This window comes from Cyprinus carpio, chromosome B23, assembly GCF_018340385.1.
Source record: "Cyprinus carpio isolate SPL01 chromosome B23, ASM1834038v1, whole genome shotgun sequence".
NCBI lineage: Eukaryota > Metazoa > Chordata > Actinopteri > Cypriniformes > Cyprinidae > Cyprinus > Cyprinus carpio.
Genome location: NC_056619.1, coordinates 6,131,982 through 6,142,068, shown reverse-complemented (window position 1 = coordinate 6,142,068; position 10,087 = coordinate 6,131,982). Strand labels below are relative to the sequence as shown.

Here is a 10,087-nt window from a genome sequence, read left to right as displayed (position 1 = left end):
GTGAAGAATGCTTAGGTTCTCAAAGAATGGAGACACAATATTTGTAGAAATTAGTTATATACATATATATATATATATATATATATATATATATATATATATGTGTGTGTGTGTGTGTGTGTGTGTGTGTGTATATACAGTATATGTATATATAACTAAATATATATTGACTAAATATTTTATATACGTTTTAGCTTCAAAATATTGCTCCAGGAAATAAATTAATCTACTACTTCAAGTGTTCTTTTTTCTCGGATAAAGCGCTTATCGCGACTAGCTTTTAATTATGACTTTAGAAGTGGGAAATATGAAACTTCACATGAAGCATAATGTGAGGGCTACTACGTTCCTCGCGCGCCCAGTGTACGCGAGTGTGACGTCACAGAGACCCATGACGTCACAATGCTACGTTCCTCAGCCGGGAGTTCAGCGTTAGGCCGCTATCAGAGCAGAAGCAAAGATACTCACGTAAGAAAACACTCGAAGTCGATTGCTGATTTTCCAGCGCATCATTATAAGCACCTGAAAGTTGGAGGAAACAGCACCGACCCTTCAGCAGCAAATCCAGAGGCTTCTCCTGCAACAGCAGCAGCTATGGAGAACAGCCCAACAGGTGAACAACAAACTTCAGTTTATGAAAAGTTTTCATTTTACATACATATATATTTCTTGTGTAAAATAAATTCTAATGCAAATATTTATATGTGTGCATTTGATTATATTTTCAATTCATTTCTGTGAAGTAGTTTTGTTGTGGCATTAAATTATTTATCATTTTATTCATTCATTCATTTTATTTTATTTATTTATTTATTTATTTATTATTTTTTTAAGAACAAACAGCAAAATACAAGATGGACAGCCTTTGTGCATTCTTCAAAAAGACATGGCTTTCTGTGAAAAGTGCCATCCAGTGTCGACATCAAGGCAACAAAGTGACCCCTCATCAGCCTGTGTCCGACACAGATTCAGCTGATCCTCCAGAAGATCCTCAGTCTGGTTCATCTGACCCTGATCAAGATCCAGATGCTTCAAAGATGACAGCTGTCGTAGCACCATCTGGCCTTGTGCCAGCGGGTCTGCAGGATCCAGCTGATCCTCTTCCAGGCCCGTCTTCTCTTGATCCAGTAGCCCCCAAATTTCCAGGTGCTTCCAAGCATAGACGAATCACAGATCGAACCCATTTCAGAGCAGCCTGTTTCACCGATCCAACTCCTGGTGAGACTATGTCCACTTGTTAACCTTTTCTTGTTCCTCCACTGATTGTTTCACATCTATGTCTAATTAACCTATAATCTGTGTGTTTATACACGTATGTCTAATTCCTCATACGATATTCCAAACGTAAAGGATAAATCTAGTACTCTTGACAAAGTAGTATTTCCTGATTGCTTATTTAAAGAAATATTGTTGTAAAAAACAAAAAACTGGTTATCGTGCTGTTTTACTTACACACATTGACCATATTTAGTGTGCATGTATCTGATGTGAACTGGATGTGTGTTTATTCAAGCACTGCTATTGCACTTCATGTAAGACTGTGAATCTCATATATTAACATGCTTTCTTTGTATATTTTTGCAGTTCCATTTGATGAGATTTATGAAGTGGGAAGAAAGATTGGAGAAGGAGGCTTCGGCACTGTGTACGAGGGGATTTCGAAATTTCTACGTGAGCAGGTAGAATCACCACTTTATTCACCTAATGCACAGTGCTTTGACCAAAATGTCTTTCAAATAAATTTAAATGGAAATATTTGTGATAATGTCAATATACAATCATTAATATTAAATTCTATATTTAATACAATCCATTTACCCATCCATAACATCTAATGCACTTACAAAATGACAACTTTTCTAGTATTACTAATACTACATTTTTTTTGCTTTTGCAGGTTGCCATCAAAATCATCCCTAAGAGGGACAGAGACCGCTTTATCGTAATTGTAAGTTGTCAAAACCTAATGTATATATTTAAATTCAAGTAATATATTTTAAACACAAGTGAAATGTGATATTGAACTCTTAATTACTGAACTCTCTTTTCTGTAGCCTGGCTGTTCAAAGCCGCTGTTTGCAGAAGTGGCTCTAAACCTGCTGCTGAAACGACCTCCGTTAAGCCCCTACATTGTGCACATGCTGGAATGGTTTGAAGAGGACGATCGGTTCATCCTGATCCTGGAATATCCACAACCCTGCAAAGACTTGCTCAAATTCATGCTGAACAACATGCAGCTACTGGATGAATCCCAGACACGTAGGCTGATGTACCAAGCGGTGCTCGGGGCCAAGCACTGTCTTGACCGAGGCGTCTTCCACCGTGACATTAAATTGAATAACTTTCTGATCAACACAAAGACTAACCAAGTCAAACTGATAGACTTTGGCTGCGGTGACCTCGTCAAAAGTTCAGGCTACTTAGGCTTTACAGGTGAGATGGCATTTTGTGTTCCTGTTACTGTAGTGATGCTGGTGACATTTGTAGGAAAAGTGTTTGTTTAATCTGGATATCTCTTCCTTTCATGAACAGGAAGAGTCTGTCCACCTGAATACTACAAGGACTTAAAATACGAGGCAGGGCCAACAACCGTCTGGTCTCTGGGCTTTATGATGTACTCAATGATTTACAAACGTCAGCCCTTTAGAAGTCTAAAAGACATGATGCATGGCAGTCTGAGGTTTAAGCACAAAATATCCACAGGTGAGAGAGTACAATTAACTACCAATAACACAATGTCAATGATATTGTTAAACAAATAAAGCACCAGAACAATTCTTTACATAATACATGCAACATATTGCAACATTAATTTCTATGTTCATGTGTCATAAAGAACTTACTGTACGTGACTAACCAATGTTTTTGTGAAAACTTGTACAGAATTGCAAGATTTGATATGCCGCTGCATGACTCTTGACCCAACGGAGAGAGCAACTGTTGAGGAGATCCTACAGCATGAATGGTTTCAGCAGGGACAGATGTCAGGAGGAGCTCAGGATCAGGTAGTTTAACTTAGGAGGGAAGGCAGGTGATGACAGAGTTTCCTCTTGTGAAAGTCCAAGAAGTGCTGTCACGAGTTTCAACTTTCCTTTATATTTATTTTTTCAGCAGATGCTCCAAATCGGCCCCAGTGAGGAAAATCTGCACAAACCATTCAGCAGAGGGTCTTCAGAGCGGCAAGTTTAGTTAAAAAAAAATAAAATAAAATGGTGAATAAACAACAAATGACTAAGGAAGAACAAAAGTAGTGCACAATAAAATAGAGAACCCATGTAGTTTGGGGTGAAGTGACATGTATTTTTGGAGTTTTGTTTTGAGATCTGTTGTATAAAAAGAACCATGTGAATATTTAGTGTTTTGGAACAAAATTTTTAATAACATTCCAAACCTGTATAACTCAAAATATCTACTGTTTGTGTTCGGCAGAAGAAAAAGTCATTCAGGTTTGAAACAACATGTGGGTGAGTGAATGACAGAATTTCCCTTTCTGAGTGAAGTTATCACTTAAAGTCTCTTGTGTTTCCATATTATCAGAGCAGGCTTTAATTCTGTGTTTTCCTCCAATCTTGTGAAGTCCACCGTTGACAAGATGATCTCTGCACAGCCCTGGTTGTCTTCCACTTCGTCCAAAATCATGTGGTATGTCATGTATAACAATCAATGTCAATGTGCAGCGACATCTATTCAATGATAAAAACAGAAAACACAGTGCAATTATCTTCTTAATCAGTATTGTTTTTGGTACAACATTTAAACATCCTAAAAGTGTGCAAGAAATGAATGTTGTTCCACTCTCATGCACTGTTCCAGCCATTTCAATTGTTTATTATTTTTGATGGAAATCGTTAACTACATTTTATTTTCCACTCCTTTGTATTTTTCTGTCTTGTGGAGGTTCTTCTGATGGTCAGGAGTGACAGATGCATCTGCCTCAGTCAGTTTCTGCTCTGTACGTGTCATACGGTAGGTCTTCTTTGCTGCCTAAATCTGCAACTCGAGATGCCACACTTAACCACAATACAGCAACTGAACTGATGAAGCTTGAATGAAGCAAAAATGAAAATTATATAATTAATTACTCACCCTCATGTCGTTCCAAACCCGTAAGACCTTCGTTCATCTTCAGAACACAAATTAAGATATTTTTAATGAAATCTGAGAGCTTTCTGACCCTCCTATAGACAGCAACACAGCTAAAATGTTCCCAGGCCCAGAAACATAGTAAAGAAATCGATAAAACAGTCCACGTGACATCAGCAGTTCAACCGTAATTTTACGAAGCTGCAAGAAAACTTTTTGTGCGCAAAGAAAACTGAAATAATAACTGATTATTTTTGGCGGAATACGTGATTTGTAGAAGAAATGTTGAATAAAGTCGTTATTTATGTTTTCTTTACGCACAAAAAGTTTTTTCACAGATTCGAACCACTGATGTCACGTTTTACTGATGTCCTTAAAAGCTCTCAGTTTTCTTCAAAAATATCTTAATTTGAGTGAACTATCCCTTTAAATCTCTTAACAGAGCCTAATATCTTAAAATAAATACACAGATGTATTTATACTGGATACTCTATTATACTGGATTTATCCTTGAAATCACCAGAAGCATTTGAGGGGCCATATTGCTGTTATCAATATAGAATAGATATATAGCAATATTAAAATTGTCCACACACTGATGACACAGGTTATTGACATAACACAAAATATGTTTCTTTATGTAAGTAATTATTGGAAATATTAAATATTAACATATATCTGGGTTTATTGCCAGAAATTGATTAGACTATACAATAAATACTGAATTACAATGTTATTATATTGCACTATTGTATTAAAATTCACTGCATCTTTTTGCTCGGAGTGACTCTGGGAGTGAATGCTTGAAAATAAAGCTGAATGTCTTTAAATCCATGTGCAGTGTTATTTCTGTGAATAAGTTGTGAAGTGTGTATTGTATTTCCTGATGTCTGTTTATTGACTAACATTCAAAGATCTTGGAAGGAGTGACCATTAAAAAGTTACAGAACAGTTCAAATTCTATGGCTTTTCACTATAGCATGGCAGTTTGCATAGGACATTTGTTTTGTAAGATGTACAGGGAGACTTCAAGATGATTCATAGGTTTTCTGATTAAAATCAAATTATTTGCTATTGATTCAGCTGAATGTGTGGGTATAGCCAGGGCCGGAGCTGGGGTGTGCGGGGTGCAGGTAGTGGGCCCTGTTTGAAATTGTTTAATTTGTATGTTCGTTCTGTTTATTTATTTGTGCTATTTACACAGAGTTTAAGTTTTTCAAGTTTGTAGGTGTCCAGGTACAGAAACCGAATAATCAAATGTAAAATAGCACTGCGTAGTCTTCACTGTAAAAATTAAATATACAATCAAACTAGGGGTGGGCGGTAAGGCAAAAATCATCATTATTATTATTATTATTATTATTATTATTATTATTATTATTATTATTATTTCAGAAATATCACGATTCACGGTTTTAACACGAGTCTTTGTCATGTTGGTTTTACTATTTTGCAAGTTGTCTGAGCATTACAGCCAAACTAATTACACTATTATAAAGACAAAGCCTTTCAAGGTAACAAAATATATTAAAAACAATGGCAGATATTTAGGCTAAAGTGTGCGAAGATAAAATATTTTTGTCATTATTTTATCTTTGTTATAAAAAAAATAAGAACAAAGAAACATTACAAATACACATAATATACAAATTATACAAACAGTGCTTTATTTTTAGGTACAACAGGTGTATTTATATTATTATAATAATAATAATTAATAATAATATTTCACCCCAAAAAAAAAATAAAAAATTCTGTCATTTGTTTGTCAATTCTGTCATTGTGTTTTATTTTTATACCAACATTTACTCACTCAAAAGTTGTTTTAAACCTGAATGAATTTCATTCTTCTGCTGAATATAAAAGTTATTTTGAAGAACGTGGACAAACAGTTGCTGGTCCCCAGTGACTTGCATGGTATTATTTTCCTACTATCAAAGTCAGTGTGGACCAGCTACTGTTTGGTTACCCACATTCTTTAAAATATCATCTTTTGTGTTTAGCAGAAGAAAGAAATGAATAGCTACAGGTTTAGGACAATATGTGAGTATTTGTTCTAGGGTCACCTATCCCTCTAATGACAGTCGGCAGCATGTTCAGTACTGTCCCTTTAAGACCTGCACGCATCTGTTTACTTTAATTTTAGACATAAACAACTGAGTCTATGTAAACCTTGTGTTTTTTGACAGTATTAGCTCAAAAGATAACTTAGTCCAGTATTCAGGGACTGTTTGACAGGCTTTTTAGTGCGCTCACTTGGGGTACATGGTCAGAGAAAGCACACGTCAGAACAGCGCGCGAATGAAATGTTTAACCATTTGAAGCTGATGCAAATAATTTACTTTTATATATAATGTTGTTAGCACTACTGTAACGATTTTATCAGTAACATAAACTTAAAAACTACATGACTTCTCACAGAGGTAACAACGGCGCTGTTTGTGAAGAAAATTAAATTAAAGTTTCACTATAAGTAAAGACACTGCTGCAAACACTTTTAAGAGATCTCTCTCTCTAATATGCTCAAGCCTCCGTTACTAGGTCTAAAATTACGTTTTAGAATTAGCTACGGAGGCGTTGGAGATTAATCCTACTTACAATAACGTTTTAAGTACAAAAACCAGAGAAGTGGCTTGAAATATATCATCTGATCGATGTCTTGAGATGTGGTAACCGTCCCATCAGGCACATGACTGACCTTTAATGTTGAAATATGGTTGAAATAAGGTCAGTTGTTGTTTTAACGTTGATACAACATTTAATGCTGAACAGTTGAAAACCAGCCGGCATTTTACAATATTTTGATCATGAAACCTATTATAAAATCTAAAGGTATATGTTAGATATTATCATCATTAATGACAATAAAACTAAATACATTTCGTTATTAGCTGAAACAATTCCTATTGGTTGTTTTACTTTATTGCTTTGATCATGATTGGTTAATCTGCCTGTCATCCAGGAACTGGACAATGAAACGATTCGTGCCTTTCTACATTTGAAAATATGTGACCGTTATTATCGTAGGTGAGGCAGCTGACTGTGAGCTGCTGCTGCTCGTTGAAACTGATCGGTTGGTCCCGAATTATTTAATATTTGCCTGTTAATTTTATTTTTTTATTTTGTGCCAATAAAACTAAAACTGTAATGTGAACACAAGAAGAGTCAGATGTGTTCTGCGAGGTCCGGCAAACATACTGGCAAAATGAGGTAAGAAAATCTCTATCTTTATTTCCTTAAAAGTGGTAAAGTATAACGTTACCAGAGTTTACAAATGGGCAAAGGACATGTATCCTGCAGAAGATAAATATCTGTGTGTGTATTTGTGTATTGCTTTATCACAGATGCTCAAGTTGATGTTGTTGTGTTGCTGGTAAGTTATGTGGTGTGTTATATGTATTTTTCTAATATTATAATAGTCTCAAAGATAACATACTCTGTTTGTGTTTTCTGAAATATAATTGCAAATATCGGTACAATTTAAATTAATTAGGATCGTTTAAAGCACTGGTTCTCAAAGAGTCAGGCTCCCTCTAGTGGTATGCAGAGGAATCACTAAATTAAATATAAATTAATGTTAATACATTTTAATTTAATCTTTATTTGAGTAAAGGTTTTTATTTTTTTTAATTTTATTTTTTTGCATTTAAGTACAGTTATGTAACATTTGTTATAACTCATTTTAATTTAATCATGTAAGTTTTTCATTTACCTGTATGTAAGCACAGTGCAGTGTTAATGTTCAAACGGTGTATTTACAATGTTAAAGAGGCTGACAACAATAAATATTCTTATTAGGAATAAAACTGCCTCATGTTTGAACTGTAGAGCTGTAGCTGAATAGTTAGGACTACTACGCTGCTGAAAGTTAATGTTGGTCATTATGGTGGTACTTAGAGAGACAAATGTTTTCTGAAGTGGTACTTGGTATAAAAAGTTTGAGAACCATTGGTTTAAAGAAATGGTATAAAATGAAATCCTGCTATTTAAGAACTTTTCATTAAAACATTTCTTCTTTCCCCTTGTAGAGTCATCAAGGATCCAACTTATTATTGAAACATTGGTAAGACATTGTTGATCTGCTACATTGCACTGTCACTTCTGGTAGAGATTCATTGACCTCTTGTGATAGGTTGTGATTTTACTTAGTTTAATAAAATGTACTTAATTTGATTTTACTTGTTTAACTACACTGTATTTCTAGTGTTCTGATTAAACTCAGTGAACTGGGGGGCTCTGAAAACACTGCTTGTGAATAATTTATTAATATTGTAAACTTCCATTTGAATACATTAAATAAGTGTTTAATGAATAATGTTGTGCACTTTGTTTCCAACCCCACTGTTATTAAACTGTAAAGTGAAAATATTGTGTGATTTATTTTGCATTCAGTTTTCAGTTAAATATATTTCACAATATCAAAGTTGATACTTTATGAGGATTTATGTTTGGTGTTTTGTTTATGTTTATACAGGACAGTACAAAAAGTGCACAAGTGGGAGAGAGTGGAGGGGACGGCGTCAGAAAGGACAGAGCTGGGACTCTTTCAAGGATCACCCGAAGCACAACCACACTATATACACGAGGCTGTTGGTTCTAACATTTTAGGGTCCTCCTCAGTAGAAATCACATTCTGTGTTCTCTGCGGTAAAAAAAAAGACACAGTGCGGGGGGGTTCCCTCTAATGCTGGGCCCTTGGAATTGTCCTAATCTTCCCTGCCCTTACAGCGTCCCTGGTTGCAGGTTCCCTTCTCGAACGGTTCAATACATTTTCACTGCACAAATGTACACATCTCTTGTAATGAGACACAGTATTAAAACATGTTTTTTACAGAAACTATAGTTTTCCACCAAAATAACAGCTCAACTGGTTTCAGTCATAAAAGTAGAAGGGTTTCTCCTCCAACAACAGCAGCAAAAAATGAATAATATTTTTACAAAAAAACCTTTATTATTGTATTGGGATTGTACAGGTTTTCAACAATACATCCATGCATAAACACTGCAAGCTAAAGTTAGGGATTGTTTTCATATGTGTTATACAGTATGTTTCCAAAATAAACCTGCTGTTTTACAATTTTGAGCATGTGGTAATTTATTGAAGTTGATTGTAAAGCCATTGCTGCCAGTCTTTTGATTTTTAACCTTTATAATGTATAGTGTTGATCTAAATGCAAACTAGGCTCTAATTGAATGTACAGTTTTGTATTTACACATGGTGCAAGGTACGACGGTGAAACAACGTCGTGTTATCAACCTTGATTCACTTTGCAAAATCAACACCTAATTCAACGTTAATCCAACATCTACAGAACAACCTTAGTTCACCCATGATGAAGTTAAGACGGTGAAACAATGTCGCGATTTCAACGATGAAACAATGTTGATCCAGTTTGCAAAATCGAAACATTATCCAACCTTGATTCAACTATGGTCATGACATTGATTCACCGGTCAATCAACGCTGAAATGCCGGCTGGGGTATACGCGGAATGTTATGTGCATTATTTTCTAAGTATGCAATGTCCCGTCGTCAGTTATTTCTTACATATATATAACTGTAAAGACAACAGACTTACCCTCTTTCAAATAATGCGATTATGTGAGGCCACTTTACACAGCGCGCCCAGTGTACACCTGACGTCACAGGGAGTCAGTGACGTCACAGGGAAGCGTTCCACAGCGGCGAGTTCTAACTAATCTGATCGAGTGATATCAGTTGAGTGAGAATCCGAGCAGAAGCAAATATTATCACGTAAATCGACTGCTGATTTTCCAGCGCATCATTATAAGCAAAAAATTTCTCCTGTGAGGGAGTCTTAAGTGTTCAGTGTTAGTAGATGATACACTGACAGCTGGAGGAAACAGCACCGACCCTTCAGGAGCAAATCCAGAGGCATCTCCTGCAGCAGCAGCAGCTATGGAGAACAGCCCAACAGGTGAACAACAAACTTCACTTTGGGAAATAGCATTTTACTTATTTTTCACAGGTTTAACACACTGT

The 10,087-nt window shown here is 35.6% G+C and overlaps 1 protein-coding gene across 2 annotated transcripts; it reads left to right on the top strand.

The window, feature by feature from the left end:
• Positions 1–306: 306 nt before the first annotated feature.
• LOC109061714 (serine/threonine-protein kinase pim-2-like) lies at positions 307–3,315 on the top strand. 2 transcript variants are annotated; one of them, XM_042751293.1, is made up of 8 exons: positions 307–613; positions 835–1,218; positions 1,585–1,679; positions 1,898–1,948; positions 2,055–2,433; positions 2,533–2,703; positions 2,884–3,005; positions 3,115–3,315. In XM_042751293.1, the coding sequence occupies exons 1-8, from the start codon at positions 403–405 to the stop codon at positions 3,187–3,189; spliced, it is 1,488 nt and encodes a 495-aa protein (XP_042607227.1). In that variant the 5' UTR covers positions 307–402; the 3' UTR covers positions 3,190–3,315. The 2 variants fall into 2 exon arrangements, with proteins under 2 accessions (XP_042607227.1, XP_042607226.1); XM_042751292.1 differs by having other exon boundaries at positions 3,112–3,315.
• Positions 3,316–10,087: the final 6,772 nt, after the last annotated feature.